Source organism: Nematostella vectensis, chromosome 7 (genome assembly GCF_932526225.1).
Source record: "Nematostella vectensis chromosome 7, jaNemVect1.1, whole genome shotgun sequence".
Classification (NCBI taxonomy): Eukaryota; Metazoa; Cnidaria; class Anthozoa; order Actiniaria; family Edwardsiidae; genus Nematostella; species Nematostella vectensis.
Genome location: NC_064040.1, coordinates 15,888,557 through 15,912,343, shown reverse-complemented (window position 1 = coordinate 15,912,343; position 23,787 = coordinate 15,888,557). Strand labels below are relative to the sequence as shown.

General features: G+C 39.2%; 3 protein-coding genes and 10 non-coding genes across 14 annotated transcripts; 11 read left to right on the top strand and 2 right to left on the bottom strand.

The window, feature by feature from the left end:
• The first annotated feature begins 187 nt into the window (after positions 1-187).
• On the top strand, positions 188-260 carry Trnav-aac. The gene has a single exon. It is a non-coding gene; the product is annotated as a tRNA-Val (tRNA).
• Positions 261-340: 80 nt separating this feature from the next.
• Positions 341-413, top strand: Trnav-uac. The gene has a single exon. It is a non-coding gene; the product is annotated as a tRNA-Val (tRNA).
• Positions 414-493: 80 nt separating this feature from the next.
• Trnav-cac lies at positions 494-566 on the top strand. The gene has a single exon. It is a non-coding gene; the product is annotated as a tRNA-Val (tRNA).
• An 83-nt stretch (positions 567-649) lies between these two features.
• Positions 650-722, top strand: Trnav-aac. Its single transcript has one exon. It is a non-coding gene; the product is annotated as a tRNA-Val (tRNA).
• Positions 723-964: 242 nt separating this feature from the next.
• Positions 965-1,037, top strand: Trnav-cac. The gene has a single exon. It is a non-coding gene; the product is annotated as a tRNA-Val (tRNA).
• Positions 1,038-1,191: 154 nt separating this feature from the next.
• Positions 1,192-1,264, top strand: Trnav-aac. Its single transcript has one exon. It is a non-coding gene; the product is annotated as a tRNA-Val (tRNA).
• Positions 1,265-2,040: 776 nt separating this feature from the next.
• Trnai-aau lies at positions 2,041-2,113 on the top strand. The gene has a single exon. It is a non-coding gene; the product is annotated as a tRNA-Ile (tRNA).
• Positions 2,114-2,197: 84 nt separating this feature from the next.
• On the top strand, positions 2,198-2,270 carry Trnav-aac. The gene has a single exon. It is a non-coding gene; the product is annotated as a tRNA-Val (tRNA).
• Positions 2,271-2,656: 386 nt separating this feature from the next.
• Positions 2,657-2,729, top strand: Trnav-cac. The gene has a single exon. It is a non-coding gene; the product is annotated as a tRNA-Val (tRNA).
• Positions 2,730-3,046: 317 nt separating this feature from the next.
• On the top strand, positions 3,047-3,119 carry Trnai-aau. The gene has a single exon. It is a non-coding gene; the product is annotated as a tRNA-Val (tRNA).
• A 2,540-nt stretch (positions 3,120-5,659) lies between these two features.
• Positions 5,660-12,795, top strand: LOC5502522 (delta(14)-sterol reductase TM7SF2). Of its 2 annotated transcripts, XM_001623649.3 has the most exons (10): positions 5,660-5,940; positions 6,435-7,124; positions 7,464-7,518; positions 7,589-7,780; positions 8,407-8,510; positions 8,587-8,706; positions 8,910-9,078; positions 9,464-9,544; positions 10,726-10,848; positions 11,314-12,795. In XM_001623649.3, exons 1-10 carry the CDS (start codon positions 5,782-5,784, stop codon positions 11,472-11,474), a joined length of 1,854 nt encoding a protein of 617 aa, XP_001623699.3. In that variant the 5' UTR covers positions 5,660-5,781; the 3' UTR covers positions 11,475-12,795. The 2 variants fall into 2 exon arrangements, with proteins under 2 accessions (XP_001623699.3, XP_032226666.2); XM_032370775.2 differs by lacking the exons at positions 10,726-10,848; positions 11,314-12,795 and adding an exon at positions 10,085-10,152.
• Positions 12,535-19,391, bottom strand: LOC5502519 (calmodulin-related protein). The gene is made up of 7 exons (XM_048730673.1): positions 19,233-19,391; positions 18,622-18,652; positions 18,213-18,356; positions 17,156-17,398; positions 14,545-14,742; positions 13,708-13,950; positions 12,535-12,873 (listed from the first exon to the last, which is right to left on the bottom strand). Exons 1-7 carry the CDS (start codon positions 19,281-19,283, stop codon positions 12,848-12,850), a joined length of 936 nt encoding a protein of 311 aa, XP_048586630.1. The 5' UTR covers positions 19,284-19,391; the 3' UTR covers positions 12,535-12,847.
• A 2,346-nt stretch (positions 19,392-21,737) lies between these two features.
• On the bottom strand, positions 21,738-23,735 carry LOC5502521 (gem-associated protein 6). Its single transcript, XM_001623641.3, has one exon. The coding sequence runs from the start codon at positions 23,239-23,241 to the stop codon at positions 22,732-22,734; it is 510 nt and encodes a 169-aa protein (XP_001623691.3). The 5' UTR covers positions 23,242-23,735; the 3' UTR covers positions 21,738-22,731.
• Positions 23,736-23,787: the final 52 nt, after the last annotated feature.

Genomic DNA, 23,787 nt, shown 5'->3' with positions numbered 1-23,787 from the left:
TGACACCGCAATTAATAGGGGAGAAAGTCGTGAAGTTTCCGTAGTGTAGTGGTTATCACGTCTACTTTACACGCAGAAGGTCCCAAGTTCGAGCCCGGCCGGGACATTTTTTAATTTTTTTTGCCGTTGGTGCATCGATATGATGACATCGAATGAAAACGAATTTAATAGAAGAGAAAATTGTGAAGTTTCCGTAGTGTAGTGGTTATCACGTCTGCCTAACACGCAGAAGGTCCCCAGTTCGAGCCTGGGCGGAAACATTTTATTATTTTTTTTGCGGATGGGGTACAATATGATGACATCAAATGACACCGCATTTAATAGGAGAGATAACCGTAAAGTTTCCGTAGTGTAGTGGTTATCAAGTCTGCTTTACACGCAGAAGGTCCCCAGTTCCAGCCTGGGCGGAAACATTTTGTTATTTTTTTTGCCTATTGGGTACAATATGATGACGTCAAATGACACCGCATTTAATAGGAGAGAAAGTCGTGAAGTTTCCGTAGTGTAGTGGTTATCACGTCTGCCTCACACGCAGAAAGTCTCCAGTTCGAGCATGGGCGGAAACATTTTTTTTTTTTTTTTTTTGCGGATGGGGTACAATATGATGTCATCAAATGACACCACATTTAATAGGAGAGAAAATCGTGAAGTTTCCGTAGTGTAGTGGTTATCACGTCTGCCTAACACGCAGAATGTGTCTAGTTCGAGCCTGGGCGGAAACATTTGTTATGTTTTGCTGATTTGGCACCCATACGACACCGCATGCAAGAGGAGAGAAAATCGTTTGCAGAGGAGGAATCTATATGATGACACCTTATGAAACCGCATTTAATAGGAGAGAAAAGGTTACGCAGAAGGTTACCAGTTTTAGCCTGGGCGGAAACATTTTGTTATTTTTTTGCCTATTGGGTACAATATGATGACGTCAAATGACACCGCATTTAATAGGAGAGAAAGTCGTGAAGTTTCCGTAGTGTAGTGGTTATCACGTCTGCCTCACACGCAGAAGGTCTCCAGTTCCAGCCTGGGCGGAAACATGCGAAACAGTGTAGTGGTTATCACGTCTGCCTAATAGGCAGAAGATCCCCAGTTCGAGCCTGGGCGGAAACATTTTTTTTTTTTTTTTTGCGGATGGGATACAATATGATGTCATCAAATGACACCACATTTAATAGGAGAGAAAATCGTGAAGTTTCCGTAGTGTAGTGGTTATCACGTCTGCCTAACACGCAGAATGTCCCCAGTTCGAGCCTGGGCGGGAACATTTTGTTATTTTTTTTTGCGTATGGGGTACAATATGATGACATCAAATGACACCGCATATAATAGGAGATTTAATCGTGAAGTTTCCGTAGTGTAGTTTTTATCAAGTTTGCTTCACACGCAGAAGGCCCCCAGTTCGAGCCTCGCCGGGAAATTTCTTTCATTTTTTTGCCGTTTGTGCATCGATATGGTGACTTATAATGAAAACGAGTTTAATAGTAGAGAAAATCGTAAAGTTTCCGTAGTGTAGTGGTTATCAAGTCTGCTTTACACGCAGAAGGTTACCAGTTTTAGCCTGGGCGGAAACATTTTGTTATTTTTTTGCCTATTGGGTACAATATGATGACGTCAAATGACACCGCATTTAATAGGAGAGAAAGTCGTGAAGTTTCCGTAGTGTAGTGGTTATCACGTCTTCCTCACACGCAGAAGGTCTCCAGTTCCAGCCTGGGCGGAAACATTATTTTATTTTTTTGCCGTTGGTGCATCCATATGATGACATCGAATGAAACCGCATTTAATTAGGGAGCCTGGGTTGAAATATTTTGTTATTTTCTTGCGAATGGTGTACAATATGATGACATCAAATGACACCGCATTTAATAGTAGAGATAATCGTGAAGTTTCTGTAGCGTAGTTTTTATTACGTTTGCTTTACACGCAGAAGGTCCCCAGTTCGACCCTCGCCGGAACATGTTTTTAATTTTTTTTTGCCGTTCTTTCATCGATATGATGACATCGAATGAAAACGAATTTAATATGATAGAAAATCGTGTAGTTTCCGTAGTGTAGTGGTTATCACGTCTTCCTAATAGGCAGAAGATCCCCAGTTCGAGCCTGGGCGGAAACATTTTTTTTTTTTTTTTTTTTGCGGATGGGATACAATATGATGTCATCAAATGACACCACATTTAATAGGAGAGAAAATCGTGAAGTTTCCGTAGTGTAGTGGTTATCACGTCTGCCTAACACGCAGAATGTCCCCAGTTCGAGCCTGGGCGGGAACATTTTGTTATTTTTTTTTGCGTATGGGGTACAATATGATGACATCAAATGACACCGCATATAATAGGAGATTTAATCGTGAAGTTTCCGTAGTGTAGTTTTTATCAAGTTTGCTTCACACGCAGAAGGCCCCCAGTTCGAGCCTCGCCGGGAAATTTCTTTCATTTTTTTGCCGTTTGTGCATCGATATGGTGACTTATAATGAAAACGAGTTTAATAGTAGAGAAAATCGTAAAGTTTCCGTAGTGTAGTGGTTATCAAGTCTGCTTTACACGCAGAAGGTTACCAGTTTTAGCCTGGGCGGAAACATTTTGTTATTTTTTTGCCTATTGGGTACAATATGATGACGTCAAATGACACCGCATTTAATAGGAGAGAAAGTCGTGAAGTTTCCGTAGTGTAGTGGTTATCACGTCTGCCTCACACGCAGAAGGTCTCCAGTTCGAGCCTGGGCGGAAACATTATTTTATTTTTTTGCCGTTGGTGCATCCATATGATGACATCGAATGAAACCGCATTTAATTAGGGAGCCTGGGTTGAAATATTTTGTTATTTTCTCGCGAATGGTGTACAATATGATGACATCAAATGACACCGCATTTAATAGTAGAGATAATCGTGAAGTTTCTGTAGTGTAGTTTTTATTACGTTTGCTTTACACGCAGAAGGTCCCCAGTTCGACCCTCGCCGGAACATGTTTTTATTTTTTTTTTGCCGTTCTTTCATCGATATGATGACATCGAATGAAAACGAATTTAATATGATAGAAAATCGTGTAGTTTCCGTAGTGTAGTGGTTATCACGTCTGCTTTACACGCAGAATGCCCCCAGTTCGAGCCTGGGCGGAAACAGTTTTTTTTTTGCCGATTTGGCATCCTATTGATGACATCGAATGACACTGCATTTAATAGAAGGGACGCTATTTGATTGAAAACATATTGGTTACTCGCTTGAATCAGGAATGGAAATGGATGTTTCGTGTGACTCGTCATTGTGCGTGAGTATAAAATGGAAAAGTGATTTGCTTTCTTTAAATCCCAGACCCTGTTGACACATTTATTTCTGTTGAAGGCTTAATGACAGGCTTTCATTCCCTGGGTGTGCCTACCTCCACACCCCTCGAGACTAATGTATAAATTAGAGCTCCCTAGAAAATAAAAAACTACAGTAGTACTCGCATGTTAGCCATTTCTCTGTCTTTTTTTCTAAAGTTCACATTTATGTATACATACTCGCAAGGATAGTTTGGCTATCCGACGGAGTTTAAGACTAGCAAAGGTCGCATGCGTGATCCGCACAATTGGCATCACGCTAGCCCGGTCGCAGCTCTAGATCCCACATGGATCTAAGCTGTGGTTTAAAGCACTTCGTTCGAGTCGAAGTCGCCCTGCAGTTTTTTTTGCCGATGAAGTTTAACTGAGGCAAACCGGCTATGCCATGCTGACGAGTCCTAATAAGGACGAAACAGCTGCCCATGGTTGCCGAACTGCACGGGTAATAGACTGTGCTAGCGTCCCGTCTTGGCCCGACTGGTGCCAATGTGTGTATGCTAGTGTGCTTCTAAAGTTCACATTTTTTTTGTACTTTGTTGTTGTTGTTGTTGTTTTTTACTTGCATAATTGTTTTTGTTTCCTACTCAGGCGCAGGGTGCGCTCGCACCTCCCCTCCCTCTCGCGACCAAAAAGTGATGGGTCATTTTTTTATTAAGGAATCTTCAAATACTATGCTTTTTCCATACTGATACCTGATACCTATGACCTGAAAAAGGGGGGGTCAAATTTTTTGGGTCAGCAATAAGGGTGGGCCAAAAAAATTAATGCACTTAGGGGGGGTATAACTATTTGGGCTTAATTTTTGGCACCAGTCTGGTGGATTTTCTTCGAAAAACTATAATACACTCACAGTGGTTAAGCTGTGTAATCACCCGACTTTCCTGTCATAATATAATAATGTAATCAACGTCTTTGCTTCGTTTTAGAGTTCATTAGAACAATGAAGGGATGACTTGGACATTTACAGAAAGCCGTTAGCCTGCTAGACAAGACATGGCATCACATTGAAATATTATACATCTCTTTATTCACGCTTTTTCTTTTCTTACAAGAATTGCATCTACATCGCTCTAAGCTGAGTTAAGTTACATCGCCCTTAGCTAAGTGTACAACACGCATGATCAGTATAAATTATGAGGCTTTGAATAAAAATCACTTCAAATAATCAAATGTAAATAGGATACATGAGTTATAAAGGTATGTACAATCCGTTATTATATATGAAATACGTATTTGCGTACCCCCCCCCCCCCCCCCATCAGCCAATCCTTGGTGCGCGCCTGCCACTCACCACCACCTCATTTTGCTCTTTATTTCACCTACAGACCCATGTTCTCGTAAAAGTGGTCAATTGTGCCTTCTTTACGGTAAAGGAAATCAGGGGCGGGAAGACTCATCGCTGGACCCAGATTAGCGGTGAACATCCCCATGATGGGCCTATCAAATAAGGAGTTCCTTAAGGGTCAGCCCTTGTGCCATGTTTATCTGTTCATCTTTGTTATACATAAATGATTATTTAAATCATTACATTCCACTGTCCGAGTATTTGCTTATGACACTCTGCTACACATGACAATACACTCGTAGGCTGATAATGAGATACTCCAGAATGACTTGACCAAATTAGAACTGTGAGAGGAAAAATGGCAAATGGAGTTATGTCAGTAGATGGGTGGATGGATGGATGGATGGATGGATGGATGGATTTATGGATGGATGGGTAGATGCTGGGCATGCAACACGGGGCCATCTTCTTTGGGGTTGCCATTTATCCAAAAAATATTACAAAATTATGTATGCTTGTTTCAATTTTTCAGTTTCGATAATTTGCACTTCCCGAAAAACATTGCCTAGTTACGGCTCTGAATACAGTTTTTCCTTGTGGTTGAACGGGTAAATGGTTTGCGGTTCAAAGAGCTACTATTTTTCAAATAATCTCATGTATGGAGAACACCATTATTTTTATCCATGAAATCTCTTGCAATCCGAAGCCTATACTCCTCTCGTCCGACAAGTTTTCTCTTCACTATTTAGGGGGAGCTCGATGTTTGGCTTGACCCGCAGTCAAAACTCGACCACCAAGACATAAGAGCGACAATACCTTCTTCTCTTGAAGATATTATTGACGGCTTCTCCCCTTTGGTCATGGTCTTTCGAAATAACACTGTTACTTCTGAAAGTATTATAAATGTACCACACATAATAAATATGGAAAGAGGGTACTGGGAGCCCTGTGATAGGAGGGGGACTAGGCTTGGGTTCTTCTTGGCCAATCAAAAGACAGCTCTAAAAAAATTAACCAATTAGCGGCTTTCCCGCTCTTTTTGAAGATGACGGTTGAAATGCGCTGATAAGTAATTCAATGATATGATAAAAAAACGTTTCTTCTTTTCTGTTTCTCGGTGAGTGAAAGTCTCGTAATTTGAAGATCTTACTTCACTAAAGGAAAAAAGATTTCGAGATGGTTCGGCATGTTGAAGTTGGGGAGACTGTCTACGCGAAATGGCCGGGGAGTACTAAGTTTTATGAAGCTGTTGTCAAATCTGTCGACAAAGCTAAATGCGAAGTTGAATTCAAAGGCGAAGAGTACGAGACATTAGTTCCTTTCAGTGACGTATATGTAAGTTATCTAAAAAAGAATCTCTACTTTTTGTAAAGTAGATGTTAAACTTCCTAAGGTTATGAATCGTGACTTATTTTAGCTAAAAGAATGTTTGTTTCATTGAACTTGCGCTCGTCTACTACGGACGTAACAACAACAACAAAAGAATATCACGTTGTTTTCCTCGTTTAAGGATGATAATCAAAACTTCTGCCAACAGAAAACTTGTTGTCCAAGATAAAAAGATACAGAACGCGACAGCGTTGACATGTAAATTGCTTTTCTGCTCTAACGAGAATATGAAACTGAAAGAAAAGTGATTGTGATATTATCTTATCTGTGGTTACAGCGTTCGTTTCGACATTTCAAAACGCACGTTGCTTCATTGATAATGTTATGTTTACTACTGAAATACGTACACCATAACTAAGTAACGAGAGGCATGTAGTTTAATAAGAAAGTCCAGTATCATCGAATGCCATTACTAAAGTACTGATCGTCTTTTTATGCAGCACATTTCTTATTTCCAACAACGCTCGAAGTCGTCTTCGCCATCTCGCAGAGCCCGAAGTCGCTCGCCCGGCCGTCGAAGATCTCGATCTCGCTCTCCAGCACGTCGGCGAACTGCCGCCAGAAGCTCGCCAAGCCCGCCGAAACGCCAAGGGCGTTCGCCTGGTCGTCCGAGCAATGTCACAGCAGAAAAAAACGAACCCGAGACACCAAAGCGTTCACCAGTGCGCTCAAGGAAAGCCAAAGGAGAGAAAGTATCAGAAGAGAAAACGCCTTCACCGAAGAAGCCTTCACCAAAGCCTGAAAGGAGGGGTAGGACTCCCAAGAAGGTAGCACCACAGCCTGAAACCCCAACTCGCATAACAAGATCTTTGACAAAGTCGTTAGTTAAAGAGGAGAAGGAAGCTTTACTAGGATCCATGTATGATGAAGAGAAAGAGAAGGATCGCAAAAGAGGGAGAAGGGAGTATGAATTTGGAGGCCCATTTGGAGCGTTTGTGTTCATCTTTGGTCTTCCAGTGTGTGTCTTTGCCTTTTACTTCTTTTGCGTTGGCAAGGACGGGAAGTGCTCTTTTAGGCAACAAAGTGTCAGTTTGCCTCAGTGGAAGGAGTTTTTCAACCCACAGGCACATCTTGTATATGCTGCCTGGATGCTGTACCAAGTGCTTCTGTACATGCTTCCATTTGGAAATGTAAGTTGTGCCACTGTGGTGTTTATCCTCCTATTGTAGTATCTAGCCTTCAGGTACTCATGTTTTCCTGGCAGTTGGTTGAGGGGTATATAGGGTGGGGCAAAAGAAGGTCTTCTGTTTGACTTTTTTTTATGAAGTTGCAATAAAAACTAGATGCTCTATTTGAAGGAATGAAGAACCTTTATTTTACAATAATTGATCTTACAATATCCTTGTACTAGTTGTCTGTCTAATAATAGGCAACTAATATTATAATCTAAATAATACCAGGAAGAGTATATAAATATCGATTTCCAGTTATTATGTTGAGTTTAATGAACTTACTGAACCTTTTTTTAGGTTATCAAAGGCCCCCAGCTCGCCGACGGAAGCCAGCTTGATTACAGAATAAATGGTATGAAGGGTTTCTTGATTTCATTTTTCCTTTCAGAAATTCTTTAATAACTTGATATGATTTTTTTTAGGTCTGTTTGCCTTGCTGGGAACCATTGCTCTGTTCTTTGCCTTGATGGCAAACAAGATCCCAGTGACGTTTGTGTATGACAACTTTCTGTCGCTAATAACTGCCACCATCCTTTGGTCTGTGGTGATCAGTGTTTTTCTCTTTGTCAAAGCCAAAAGACAAGGCAGTGGCCTTTCTCCTGGCGGTAATACAGGTAGGAACGCTTTTAGGGAACTGCACTGGTAGGAAGGACCTTAGGGAACATCACGGGTAGGAATGACGTTAGGGAACTGCACGGGTAGGAAGGACTCAAGGGAACATCACTGGTAGGAATGACGTTAGGGAACATCACGGGTAGGAATGACTTTAGGGAACATCACGGGTAGGAATGACTTTAGGGAACATCACGGGTAGGAATGACGTTAGGGAACATCACGGGTAGGAAGGAGTCTAGGGAACTGCACAGGTAGGCGGGACCCTATAGAACTCATTCACTGTGAGTCTGGTTCAAGTAAATTGTGAAGCATTTTTTCATTTCACATGATTAAGGTAAAAATACAGTACACAGCGGATCAGGCAACCAAACAAGCATTCTGAAAACTGTCAACGTACTGTGACGGTAAAAGACATAGAAAATGCCATATGTATTTCATTATGCTTGGATCCTGTTGTTAAAACAGCAGACATCACAGTAATTTTCTTTGTCATTCATCTTTTGATCTTTGAAATACTAACAGACATTTAGGAGTCTTTTAGAGACATTTTGTGTGCTATATAAAAGGTACAGTAAAACATGTGCACTGAAATAGAAATTGTTGTTCTACTTGGTTTGCATTGCAGGAAATGCCATCTATGACTTTTTCATGGGCCACCAACTGAATCCAAGGATTGGCAACTTTGACTTCAAGTTCTTTTGCGAGATGCGTCCTGGTTTACTAGGCTGGGTGAGTGGATAATATTCTCTTGCATTATATGATTCCTACATGCCCTGTATGTAATTAACTATCAATTCTTTTTCAGATGATGATCAATTTTTGTCTGGCCGTGAAAGAATCTAATGATTATGGAAGTTTATCTCCTGCCATGCTGCTAGTTTGTGCTTTCCAATTCATCTATGTTGCGGATTGTCTTCTCTTTGAGGTACTTGTTGGTTGTTTTTCTTCTAAAAATACTTTTACTCTTAAGTCTGCCCTGGAGAAGTCTTTTTAAAGATGAAAATTTTGCTTTGACTACCAGTTTTGGATGAAATATATTTAAAAATATAGATTACCTGTTTTAGGTAAATATCATAGAGAACATAAGTTTATAATCACAACAATTTCCACTGTTCATTCTCCCCACAGGCCAGCATCTTAAGCACCATTGACATGGTACATGAGGGATTTGGGTACATGTTGGCATTTGGAGATCTGGCTTTTGTACCATTCATGTACTCACTACAGGCCCGCTTCCTTGTCGATCACCGCACTCATCTGCACTGGGCTGCCATCGTTAGCATAGTTGCCTTGAAAGGTATGTTAGGAAAGGAGTCCCTATGCCAAATTTAAAATCTCTATTATTGATTGTTTAAACGATTCCTTGCCTGTTCAATGCAGCACGTTTTATAATTCTTGCTTCAATCATTGCATAATACAGAATGAGAATCTCCCAATAATGTTTATGTGTATGAAAGTTTGTTTTCAAACAGGACTAGAAACTTCTATTAAGTGGCAATTTTATGTTCAAAGTCTGTATAAATGCTTGCTTTTTTTTACTTGATAGCCACATCGACTCTTGTTTCAGTCCTGGGGGAAACTTTAATCACTGTAATGAGTGTGACCCTGTGCATGGCTCATTATGTTCAAGAGCTCATTCTGTTTTATCTTTATAACTTTTTCTTATATGTATTTCTTTCTAGTTGTTGGCTATGTTATCTTCCGTGGCTCCAACTTGCAGAAGGATTACTTCAGGCAACACCCAGAAGACCCTGAATTCAAAGGTAATATCTCAGGTGTATAAGATGTTTTTTGTATCCGCACCGCAGTGTGAGCACTTAGGTATTGTAAGTTAGGACTTTTTGAATGTATGATCTGGTAACCACAACATCAGGCTTAATGATGCTTCCAAACAGTGACAAATCACACAGCTTCCATCAGCCAAAATTCTTGAATTGTTTTGGCTTAATCTTTGATTGCTTCTAAATCATGTCATCTTATTGTAATGCGTTGACCAATATGTGTACAATATGTGTTCTTTTACAAATCCAGACATAAGTTAGAGGCAGTTTTAGCATTTTTGAAATCGTTGAGAGTTCTAAGAATACTTTCAATAATATATTTGCAGCTTGAGACACTTATTTTAGTTAATATGTGTTAAAAGCATAGAAAAATGGTTGATAGAATTACAGTAGTGGACGTGCAGTTGCTCAATTCTATTGTATGGTCTAAACGATACAATTTCTTATCTATACAAGAAACCATACAGAGTAACCCTTTTTGTTTGAGCATTTCTCATTAACTACTATTATTTCAATTTTTAGATAGAGAAACCATCTTGACTCCTAGTCTTCTATTATTTCATTTTTTTAGATAGAGAAACCATCTTGACTCCTAGTCTACTATTATTTCAATTTTTAGATAGAGAAGCCATCTTGACTCCTAGTCTTATATTATTTCATTTTTTTCATTTTTTTAGATAGAGAAACCATCTTGACTCCTAGTCTACTATTATTTCAATTTTTAGATAGAGAAACCATCTTGACTCCTAGTCTTCTATTATTTCATTTTTTTAGATAGAGAAACCATCTTGACTCCTAGTCTTATATTATTTAATTTTTTTAGATAGAGAAACCATCTTGACTCCTAGTCTTCTATTATTTCATTTTTTTAGATAGAGAAACCATCTTGACTCCTAGTCTTCTATTATTTCACTTTTTTAAATAGAGAAACCATCTTGACTCCTAGTCTTCTATTATTTCATTTTTTTAGATAGAGAAACCATTTTGACTCCTAGTCTACTATTATTTTAATTTTTAGATAGAGAAACCATCTTGACTCCTAGTCTTCTATTATTTCATTTTTTTAGATAGAGAAACCATCTTGACTCCTAGTCTACTATTATTTTAATTTTTAGATAGAGAAACCATCTTGACTCCTAGTCTTATATTATTTCAATTTTTAGATAGAGAAACCATCTTGACTCCTAGCGGTAAGCGCCTGATGGTGTTTGGCTGGTGGGGGCTGGTGCGACACCCTAACTACCTTGGTGATATTCTGATGGCTATTGCCTGGTCTCTTCCTTGTGGTAAGTAGCGACCTTAAGATTCTTAAGATTTTAGTGTGCACCATTTCTTCTTTTTGTGTGCAGAGAAATCAAACATGTGCATCATTGTCCTCTGTTGTTGTAAATCTTAAGTTTGATGGAGTCTTCTTGTCTAATATACAATCTTTGGGCATTGTCATATCATTTCTGGGATATTTTCAATTGTAAAGGGATTTTAAGTAATTTGAATAAAGTTCTACTGGCTAGTAGACAAAATTGTTTAACAAGTAGTTTATAATTGTTTAACATTGATTAGGTGTGAGATATTCCTGTGCAATTTATTTATGTTTTCTTACTGCTCTTGACCAAGTTTTGTCTTGAGAAGGATTCTCTTCTCTTGATACTAAACTCCTGAAATAGCTGTTCATGAATTATATTGTATTTTGTTGACCTATGTAGCTCTCTATTACCCTACTTACTGTGTATGTATTTATTATCCTTCTTCAGGCTTCTCACATGCCATACCTTGGTTCTACCCCCTCTACCTTACCGTCCTTCTCATTCACCGTGAGTTCCGCGATGAGGCGCTCAACAGCCACAAGTATGGCAAACTTTGGGATGAGTACTGCAGGCGTGTTCCCTATAGGATCTTTCCTAAGGTCTTCTAGATAGCTATGTGTACATCAAGCATATGCATACCTCAACTTCAGAATGTCTACATCCTATCTAGTGCCCCCTATAAAAACGGGTGTAAGAATGCTCAAAGCATGATAACAGCTTGTACATCGTCTTTATATTAGTATACTTGCATATCACTGCCCTCAACTTATAGAGGTTATAAGGGTGCACTAAGCATGATTACAGCCCATCGATGTACTTCATATACAGAAACCTTGTGTTCTAGTGATATTTACTTACAGTGATGGAGAAAGAATAGCTCTTACATGATCTATACAAATCCATACTTCTCTTTGTATCATATGCGGTAACATGTTTGCAAGCCTTGGACCTTAGAACCCAAGGGACATACACTTGTCTTCTTCTCCTCCTTACATCCCCAAGGGATTGATTTTAAGGGCTATACTGTGGTCTTGCATTACTGGATAGGTCCTTCCAATGCATCTCTCATAACTTTGTCTTAACTTTTTACGAGTTTCTATTCCATGCAAAAGCTAGCTTCGGTTTTACAATATGTATTGCTAATAATGGCAATCTGCCACATTTTTAAGGCTTGTTAGTAAATACATTTTACTGTATACTGTAGACCTCAAGGGTTTTCGCATAGACGGGGCTGATTGTCAATTCTCTTCATTAATACCTATGAGATTTCCTCGCGTGCAAGGGACTTCGTATATAACGGCCAAGAGTCGGAATTTCTAACTAGTTCCGTACTAATGCATAGCTTTCGTTAAGAGGAGAGTGGTGTTTTTTTCCACGTTTTAACAAGTTTTACTTGTAAAAAAAAACTCAAATGATATCTTTGTGGTTGCTTACTTTTTTATTGTATGTAGGAAGCATTGTATTTTATTTTATTCTAAACAATAAAAGAATATCTAAAAAGCAGTACATTCACATAACCTTTAGCTTATAAAGGGGCCAACTTACCTGTCCGAAAATGATTTGCTTAGTAGTCATTTTTTATGCTCACGAAAGTCAAAGCATTGCATCCTGGGATGGCTGAGATGGCTGAGCCCCTTTAAACATGATCAACATCATCGATGTTTTTTCTTTAAGTTTTAGGGTATGTGTTTTTACTGCAAATACGTATTTCACATATAATAACGGATTGTACATACCTTTATAACTCATGTATCCTATTTACATTTGATTATTTGAAGTGATTTTTATTCGAAGCCTCATAATTTATACTGATCATGCGTGTTGTACACTTAGCTAAGAGCGATGTAGCTTAACCCAGCTTAGAGCGATGTAGATGCATTTCTTGTAAGAAAAGAAAAAGCGTGAATAAAGAGATGTATAAAATTTCAATGTTATGCAATGTCTTTTCTAGCAGGCTAACGGCTTTCTGTAAATGTCCAAGTCATCCCTTCATAGTTCGAATGAACTCTGAAACGAAGCAAAGACGTTGATTACATTATTATATTATGACAGGAAAGTCGGGTGATTACACAGCTTAACCACTTTGAGTGTATTATAGTCTTTCGAAAAAAATCCACCAAACTGCTGCCAAAAATTAAGCCCAAATAGTTATGACCCCCCCCCCCCCTAAATGCATGGGATAATTTTTTGCCCACCCCTTTTTGCTGACCCAAATAATGTGCCCCCCCCCCTTTTTTTACCGCCTCCCCTGTACTTTATGCCCAGCCCCTTATCGCAGAGAATATTTGACAACAGAGGGCTGCCTCGAGATGCCTGGGGAAAGGCTTACTGTGACGCTCGTTACCATTTGCCCCACCCCTTGCGCTTAGAGATCACGTGACTGTTTGAGTGGCAAACTAGCGCGCGCTCAGTCTTTTAGTGGCAAAATAACGCAACAAAAAGCAACTTATCCAGCGCTTACGAAAGAAGCCAGAATTCTTTTTTTTTTTCAGAAAGGGTTTAGTTTCATTTAAAGATTTTATTCTCGGATGTGACGGGCGCAATTATTTCTGATTTTTTGTTTGATTATTTTTTTGAATTTGCCACCCAGAAAGGTCACGTGATCTCTTAGCGCAAGCCCCCTATTTGTTCCTCAATGGGTTTTTCGTGTCCACTAATGCTGGTTTCCACTCGCATAAGCAACCGAACGATCCGCCAATCAAATTGTTCCCATAGTATTCCCTGGCGCTCTGTTAGGGGTTGCTGTGGATGGACAAAAGGTTCTTTTGGTTCCGAAATTGACATCATCCACCACAGGAAACCCAAAAAGAACGCCAGGGACTTGGCTAGCCGGTGCCTTACCCTCATAGTTGATGTGACCGTCTCCGTCTATGTCTGCCTGCTTGACGAGCTCCACGGCCTCTTTCTCTGTGATGTTAAATCCCATGCATGTTAACACAAACTTCATCTCCTGTGCGCTGATCAGCCCGTTACCATCCTTGTCGAACAGGCTGAACGCCTCGCGGAGATCGCTCTCAGTTGTGTCATTCTTGGACTTGCTGGCCATTAGCTCGATAAACTCGGGCAAGTCAATGTCTCCGCTACCTGGTAAACATTTACAGCTAGATTCGATTCATCGTGATAATGGTCCATTTGAATAGGTGATTTTTACGCAAGACACTCCTAGGACAAACGCTGTTCTTTTCATATACCTAGATTAGGCCTATTGTCTACATTCAGTGATTATCGATTTTTTAGTTATAAAGTCAGGTGCGTGAAAACATTTAAACTTTTACAGTATTTACTCACTTTGCTCCTGTAGATCAAACGTTTTGCTCTAAGTCAAATGGATTTCGGGTGTATGCTTAGTGCACAGCTCGAAATTATACTTACAGAAATGCATTTAGATATAATCGCACCAAGGGATATACATTGGGGTTAATGAATATAATAGAATACTTCCGCTGAAATAAATACTTCCGCTTTTCCCAAAATAGAAATATTGTTCCTTGTTGGCAGAGTCTCCCATCGATAGATTTTCCGCATTTACTAAGCCGCATGCCCAAAGGCGTCACAACAGAACACGGGAGGATAAAGAAGAAACATCCGCAACAGCAAACCATGATACCAGTAGTTGGTTTTTTCACTTCGACATCTTGGTATAAAAATTAACAGCACTCTCATTAATGCACTAATTACCATCTTTGTCGGCTTGTTTAATCATGGCCTTCAGCTCCTCGTCTTTCGGATGTAATCCTATACTGCGCGTGACTATTTCAAGCTCCTCTGCGTCAATCCGTTGATCGACATTCTTATCGAAAGACATGAACGCGTTTTTGAACTCTAATGTTAGAAGGAAAAGGATAATTGAGCTTGTAACAAATATACAATCCAAGACGGGTTACTTTCGTCGGTTTGGCTATCACAAGGGTAGAAATGGATATTTCTGAGGATTTAAGTAATGAAGCTACAATTTTTTTTGGGAATGTGTGTTTACCCAGGTGACCCCGTGACAGTTAACAAATTTATAAGCTTCGAGAAAAAGAAAAAAAAAACGTCACGTTGCTAAAAATGAACGTAGTTTTGCTGTTTGTACACGGAGTTCCAAGTTAGTGCAAGGTGTTTCGCCAACACTAAAAGAAAGTCTGGAAAGACTGGGACAGCCGTGCATAACAGTGGCCCTGTTGTAGCCGGCTAGCTGCCTCTCATTTGGGGCTACTTGGAAATGTTCTATTTTCGACCATTGAAAATATTGTAGCGCGCAAAGGTACAAGGAATACTTGATCGCCTTGCACAATGGTTTCCTATGCAGCCGCGTAAAAATAGTTAAGTAGCCTCCATATACAACGCATTTTGACCTACCCTAATAGCAGAGCTTTCTTCCTGTTTTATCTCTATCAGTTCACGTCTCTGCTCTTTCGCGTTTTTGTTTTTTTGTGTCAACAAACTAAAACGCGAAAGAAAATGAAAGAGGCACGCATAAGTGAAGTTATTGAAACAAGCAGGGTTGTTTTGACCATAAGGCAAGCGTCGAATCTGTCTTTCTATACAATTCCTCGCGCCCCTTTTTTATAATATCCCTCGGCAGAGTATAATTTCTACTATTCCTTGGTGTTACGGAGAGCTTTGCTTTTAGTGCTGAAGGCCTTTCTACTCTATTTTATTGTCTTGTTCTAAGATCTTTGTTGTCTAAGAGCTTTTGTTCCATTGTGTTTTTGGTGCTGGTTATTAACTGCGTTGCCCCTCCCCTCCCCACCTCTCCCCTCCCCTACTTCGTATATTACGGCCAAAAGTCGGAATTTCTAACTAGTTCCGTACTAGTGCATAGCTTTCGTTAAATGGAGAGTAGTGTTTTTTTTCCAAGTTTTACTTGTAAAAAAACTCAAATGATATCTTTGTGGTTGCTTACTTTTTTATTGTATGTAGGAAGCATTGTATTTTATTTTATTCTAAACGAGAAAAGAATATCTAAAAAGCAGTACATTCGCATAACCTTTAGCTTAAAAAGAGGCCAACTTACCCGTCCGAAAATGAACTGCTTTAAGTAGTCATTTTTTTATGCTGACGAAAGTCAAAGCATTGCATCCTGGGATGGCTGAGATAACCCCTTTAAACAGGATCAACATCTTCGATGTTTTTTTTAAGTTTTAGGATATATGTTTTTACTACAAATACGTATTTCATATATAATAACGGATTGTACATACCTTTATAACTCATGTATCCTATTTACATTTGATTATTTGAAGTGATTTTTATTCAAAGCCTCATAATTTATACTGATCATGCGTGTTGTACACTTAGCTAAGAGCGATGTAGCTTAACTCAGCTTAGAGCGATGTAGATGCAATTCTTGTAAGAAAAGAAAAAGCGTGAATAACGAGATGTATAAAATTTCAATGTGATGCCATGTCTTGTCTAGCAGGCTAACGGCTTTCTGTAAATGTCCAAGTCATCCCTTCATTGTTCGAATAAACTCTGAAACGAAGCAAAGACGTTGATTACATTATTATATTACGACAGGAAAGTCGGGTGATTACACAGCTTAACCACTTTGAGTGTATTATAGTTTTTCGAAAAAAATCCACCAGACTGGTGCCAAAAATTAAGCCCAAATAGTTATGACCCCCCCTAAGTGCATTAATTTTTTTGGCCCACCCTTTTTGCTGACCCAAAAAATGTGCCCCCCCTTTTTTACCGCCTTCCCTGTACTTTATGCCCAGCCCCTTATCGCAGAGAATATTTGACAACAGAGGGCTGCCTCGAGATGCCTGGGGAAAGGCTTACTGTGACGCTCGTTACCATTTGCCCCACCCCTTGCGCTTAGAGATCACGTGACTGTTTGAGTGGCAAACTAGCGCGCGCTCAGTCTTTTAGTGGCAAAATAACGCAACAAAAAGCAACTTATCCAGCGCTTACGAAAGAAGCCAGAATTCTTTTTTTTTTTTTTTTCAGAAAGGGTTTAGTTTCATTTAAAGATTTTATTCTCGGATGTGACGGGCGCAGTTATTTCTGATTTTTTGTTTGGATATTTTTTTTGAATTTGCCACCCAGAAAGGTCACGTGATCTCTTAGCGCAAGCCCCCTATTTGTTCCCCAATGGGTTTTTCGTGTTCACTAATGCTGGTTTCCACTTAGTCGCAAGAGCAACCGAACGATCCGCCAATCAAATTGTTCCCATAGTATTCCCTGGCGCTCTGTTAGGGGTTGCTGTGGATGGAGAAAAGGTTCTTTTGGTTCCATAAGTTCACATCATCCACCACAGGAAACTCAAAAAGAGCGCCAGGGACTTGGCTAGCCGGTGCCTTACCCTCATAGTTGATGTGACCGTCTCCGTCCATGTCTGCCTGCTTGACGAGCTCCACGGCCTCTTTCTCTGTGATGTTAAATCCCATGCATGTGAACACAAACTTCATCTCCTGTGCGCTGATCAGCCCGTTACCATCCTTGTCGAACAGGCTGAACGCCTCGCGGAGATCGCTCTCAGTTGTGTCATTCTTGGACTTGCTGGCCATTAGCTCGATAAACTCGGGCAAGTCAATGTCTCCGCTACCTGGTAAACATTTACAGCTAGATTCGATTCATCGTGATAATGGTCCATTTGAATAGGTGATTTTTACGCAAGACACTCCTAGGACAAACGCTGTTCTTTTCATATACCTAAATTAGGCCTATTGTCTACATTCAGTGATTATCGATTTTTTAGTTATAAAGTCAGGTGCGTGAAGATATTTAAACGCTTACAGTATTTATTTACTCACTTTGCTCCTGTAGATCAAACGTTTTGCTCTAAGTCAAATGGATTTCGGGTGTATGCTTAGTGCACAGCCCGAAATTATACTAACAGAAATGCATTTAGATATTATCGCACCAAGGGATATACATTTGGGTTAATGAATATAATAGAATACTTCCGCTGAAATAAATACTTCCGCTTTTCCCAAAATAGAAATATTGTTCCTTGTTGGCAGAGTCTCCCATCGATAGATTTTCCGCATTTACTAAGCCGCATTCCCAAAGGCGTCAACACAGAACACGGGAGGATAAAGAAGAAACATCCGATTTGTGTAAGAATGCATATGCGCAATATGAAGTTATGTCAACCCTACGACCATAACTGATACAACTAGCTCCTAACGAACGCCTTTGTAGGCGGACAGCTCTCATAACGGACAACTATTTTGAAGGATTTTGCGGCCATTTATGGCCAGGTCCCAAGAGTTACCCCTGACATACATATCACTTCTTTGGTACGAAGCTTTTAAACGTACATTACGCAACAGCAAACCATGATACCAGTAATTTGTTGTTTCACTTTGACGTCTTGGTATTAAAATTAACAGCACTCTTATTAATGCACTAATTACCATCTTTGTCGGCTTGTTTAATCATGGCCTTCAGCTCCTCGTCTTTCGGATGTAATCCTATACTGCGCATGACTATCCCAAGCTCCTCTGCGTCAATCCTCCCATCGCCATTCTTATCGAAAGACATGAACGCGTTTTTGAACTCTAATGTTAGAAGTAAAAGGATAATTGAGCTTGTAACAAATGTACAATCCAAGACGGGTTACTTTCGTCGGTTTGTTTATTACAAGGGTAGAAATGGATATTTCTGAGGATTTAAGTAATGAAGCTACAATTCAAGTAATGAAGTGTTTACCCCGGTGACCCCGTGGCAATAAACAAATTTATAAGCTTCGACCTTCCCCTGCCATGCCCTGCCATGCCCTGCCATGCCCTGCCATGCCCTGCCCTGTGATGTTACTGTGTTTACCTCTTATTTGTTCCTCTGTGATATCGGTTGCCTGAAAATGGGACATTTTGAAAATGAATTTGTATCTTGATTAAATTTAGTCCCTACTTGTTGGTGCAAATTATTTTAACACAACTATAGTTAAAATATGAGGGCGTTAGAGCTTTGTTTGATTAAAACATGCTAAAAAAGCCACCTGTACAACTGTTGCCGTTTTTTGTGACTCATTTTTCTAACAAATTCATTGTTATTATCATTCAGTATTTAATTAAATTAAATTTTATCATTGATAAAATAAGTTCAAAGTTTAATGTGCCCCAAGCATTTGGCCGTTGAGTTTCAGTGATATAATCTGAATTTGAACCAAGTATATTTCTGTTAAATTCTTTTCATTTTTCTTTTTGTATTACGTAAAGGCTAAACCGCTATTGTCTAATAGCTTTTTTGTCACCATGAACCCCATTTCTCGTTATATTGCTGAGCTCGTTTTTATCAAGGGAATCACCTAAATGATTTATATGCAGTTTGGGAGCTTTCGGGCCAACCTATTTATTATAGCTCTTATTTGATGAAAAATGAAAATAAGGCACAAATGAAAAATGGTTATCACTACTGTTATAGTTTTGCCATACCTCCATTATTCTTGTTATAAAATCGTAGCTTAAGATATCGTAAATTTCCATAGCCCCAAGTGACAATTATTTCAACCAATAACAACTTATAAAACTTTTAACACATTTAGTGTTCAGAAATCGCCGTTGTGTCGTTTTGTGTGCAGGTGAATTTTTCAAAGTTGTCGCATACTAATCTTTAAATTTATATTCATAAATTGAAAACAAACAGTTTTTGCTTCTGATTAAAATGAAAAAGACCTTAGTATTGTGCATACATTGGCTGATTAAGAGAATGGAAAACTTACCATTTTGCTATAAGGTAGTGCAGGGTATCGATAACAAACGAAATATAAGTCTATTCTAGATGCCAAGAAGCCTTAAAAACCATTTAAATATGCGGTAGACAACTGGCAAGAATAAAAGACTTGTTTAATAATTTATAATTCAATCTTTTCAATTCTAGAAACCCAAATAACCATGTTTTCCTTATTTCGGTCGTGTAATTATCTTGTGTGGTGGCGCTTTCGGGAAAAGTAGCGATTATTGATTTACATTTTCGTAATGTAGAAATTTACTCAGCTTTTTCTAGAATGTGTCTAACAAAATGAAAAAAAAATAGAACTGTGTAGTTCTTTGTGTTTAGACATAAAGTATTTTAGAGACCAACTGAATTATTATAGTAAAATTATCTTATTTTTTTCAAATGAACATAAGTATTTCTTATAAATGCACACGATCTCGACTTCTATTATCGAAGTGGAGAAGTAAAAAAAAAACGGCGAATAAAATAAAACGGTGAATATGATGGAAAAACGCATCGCTGGGGGTCGAAGGGATCGAGTTACTCATTTACCATGTGGCGGCGGCTGTTACACAGCGCGTCGTTTCAAAGGTAGCAAGCTTTTGGGACAGAGGTCGCTGTAGGAGCGAAACCAAGGCAAATCATCCATATTGAAGTAGGGATATGTGCTTTATTTAGCACTAACAAGACATTGGACTTCATTTCGGAGTCAAATTATCCTACAGCCCGTGATCAATCTGTGTCAATCTGGCCCACCCCCCTTAACACATTGACCCCTGAACCGGCCTGTACCGGCTTTGGGAAGTACCCACAACCCAAAAAATTCATAAATTCAAAATAAACACAACAAGATGAAGATACTCAGGCATCAGTCTAAGGGATAAATGGTCTTGCAGATATGCATCCAACCAAGGTGTTGGCATCTACTCTTAAGCCAAATAATAGCACAGGTTCTTTGACAAATCTCAAATCGAACAAGGAGAGAAAACAGAATCACCCCTCTCAATAAAACGCTCAAAATACCACACAAGGGAGAGAGATCAGCAAACACAGCTCAAGACACAAATAGATACCTTTATTCTGATCCTCCAGGTACATTTCCTTGGCCTCAAAACACAATGCCCATTCCTTGAAGGATTGTACAACCACGAAAATATGTTTACGTATTGCAAAGCATTCTGGGAGATACAGGGGAAAATTCACGAGGGGAGGGCCAGTCAACACTCCTCTCCCCAAAGTCAGATGGTTTTTTATAAGTCTTTTCACCCCGAAGCCAAACGAATCAATTCCAGGCCATACAGACCCAGAATAGCAGTGTAAACAATTTTGGAATCAATTTGGTTCCAGAAAAGACAGCATTTAGGAGAGCTGTGGTGATTCATTAGAAAATTATTTTCTCATCCGGGCAAAGCCAAACAAGAAAAAATCATCATGAATCCACCTTTGCTTGCAAATATCCATAAGCAAAGCACTCAATTATGCCCCAAAAGACTTCATGATGTCCTGAGACACTCCCCTAATATGCTCATAGCTGTATTTTTGATGAAAAATACAAGCAACCATCAACTTGTGCTGGCTTCAGCACATCGACGAGGGATTAAAAGTGGGGACCGCAAAGCACTGTTGGAAAGCTTGGATACCGCTGACTAGGTGCAGCTGTGTTTGACTTTGACGGGCTGTATAAAACTCAGAATAGGGGGGGAGGTATCTGTTTTCAGTCTGTTTTTTGTAAATTCAGCTCCAAAAAAGCCAGGAGTCAATGGGTTAAAAGTTTAATAGTCTCCGTACACCACCAAGTAGAGCCCTTACCCGTTTAAGAAATGTTAGACCAAATTCACTACAGACATCCCAAGCTGACAATTTGTTTATAAAATTGTTGAATCGCTCTAGGAATGTGTGTTGTGAAATAAAAATGGATGTCTTATTTGAATTTGCCTTTATTTGATTTAGTTTTTTTTTCATGCATGCATAGAAGTGCATTCTTTATTGTGGCCTTTAATAAGGGGCCCAATAAAAAAGAAGACAAATATAAAATATATAGAAATACAAATAACAAACTATGAGATTGGGCTGTCTGTAAATTCATTAGATGTTTAAGGTTGATAGTCACAGTGACATTTGAGTTTCTAAATTTACCATAGGTCCTGAGGGAACCCATAAATACAGAGTCCATAAGAATAAGCCTATTGTGTGTTGTCAAAGCGATTCTTAACACTAAGATGTGGCTGATAGAACCTTTATTTATTCCAACAATAATTACCTATCAAATATACATATATAATTAAATATTCATAACTTTCAAACCATGCCAGTATGTGATGGCCATATTTACTTTGAGCCTTATGGTCGGTGGTTGCAAGACTAAGACCCCTTCGTCTAATAAGCCAGTTCAGAGTTTAGGAAATGGCGTGAGGGACTGTGCTCTTTCGGACCAAAAGAGCGATTTCAAAAAAGAGTTTGTATTGCGGTCTTGGAGAAAAATCCTGTCTACAAAATAGCTTTAAAAGATATGGTAAAATCATTCATTGCCCCACGTGAGGACTTTATTGCACTTATAGTGGGCAATTCAGGATGAATTAGGTTGAAAAGGTGTTTCTATTGAGCGATTTTCTGAGTACTCTGAGTCATTCCTTCACTCAAATACTGTAAAAGTTAATCGGCGAACTCTGAATTGGAATATAAAATGCATCGATAAAAGTGCCATTTCAATTTTTATGCCTTAAAATTCAAATCAATATTGTTCTTAGATGTTTAGCAAAAATGTTACTTGAATTTTGTGGACAAAAATCATTTCGTTTTTACCTGAGGTACCAAAGTTAATTGTTGTTGTGTGTTTTCATCCATGTTTTGCAAGCTGAAGTTGACCAAATTAGCTCACTGAGCGAAGTAAATCTATCTGTAAAAAAATTTATTGGGCTGTGTTCATAACAAAACGTGGTCGAAAATTAAAACAATAAGTGTGCAACACATGAATGTGTTTGGTTTTCCCATATCTTGTAAAACGGCTTTTTAGGGAAGATTTTTCTCCTTCTCCCCGCAGACAAACTCTTCTGCAAAATGGCTCATTTGGCCCGATTCTATCGATTTTACCCAGTCTCCCCGAGTCTTTTCTTAAACCCTGAACTGGCTTATAACCACCGAGTGGTGGATATAACCTGACCCTATTCCTTTTTAACTAATGGCAATGCAGCTGTACACTTGCTGACAATGGTGCACTCAAACAGTTTCCTCTGGAACGGGCATATTCTGAATAAGTTTCTGTATTCGTTGTAATATAATAACATTGCTGGATCTACAACTTTCCTGATTATACGGCGGTTCAATACACAGTACACCAAGAACACAAACCAGCTCATCTTTAACAGTAACCGACAGTCTATTTTTCTCCAACCATCGGACAACATTTGATTTTCTCTTCTCTAAATCGTGTCCATTCGCTTCAAGTTGTCTGTAGGGATATAACTTCTCGAAGTCAGGCTTCTGGTATTCTAGCTCTTGCTGTATTTCCATATGTTTGATAGCATGTCCGAGAACCACTGAATTACTCCAGGCCCCTTCGGTATTTTGTGACAGGATTACAGACTTTGAAACAGGATCCACACAAAACACCCATCCTGCGATAGTCCTGTTATCTGAAAGCAGTATTTTCACGGGTTTTTCGGTAAAATTTGTAAAGGTTTCTAGAGAAATATCAAGCCAGTTGCAATGTTCAATGTCTGCCGCCATATTGTAAACGTATTGAAACTGGGCTTCCTGCGTATTTTACTCCTCTACTGGCATCTTGGGCACCCTGTGGTGGGTTATTCTCACACCGGTTCCTTTCCGCGAGGTCTATAAAATTCCGCGATTGAGATGCCGATTTCGCTACACGCGACATTATTTGTTTGATTTTGGGGAATTGAAACTGACAATCTACCTTATGAGCATTGCTAAAGTGAAGTGTGTGCGAGGATGATGACGAGGATGATGGACTGGTATGGCCAGCCAAGGTCAAAAGTGTAATGACTTTCATCAAGAGACATCATGGTCTCTTGCTTTCATTAAGTGGTCGAGTCAAAAGTGTAATGACTTTCATCAAGAGACATCATGGTCTCTTGCTTTCATTAAGTGATCGAGTTTCAGTAAATGGTCGAGTTTTGCAATCGAAGGTCTAACTGACGAAATTATTAATCGAGCTTTGGCAATAGCAGTTCGAGTTTTGAGATTACCAAAGTATATGCCAATTCACCCCCCCCCCCCCCCCCCCACACACACACACCGCAATATGTGGGC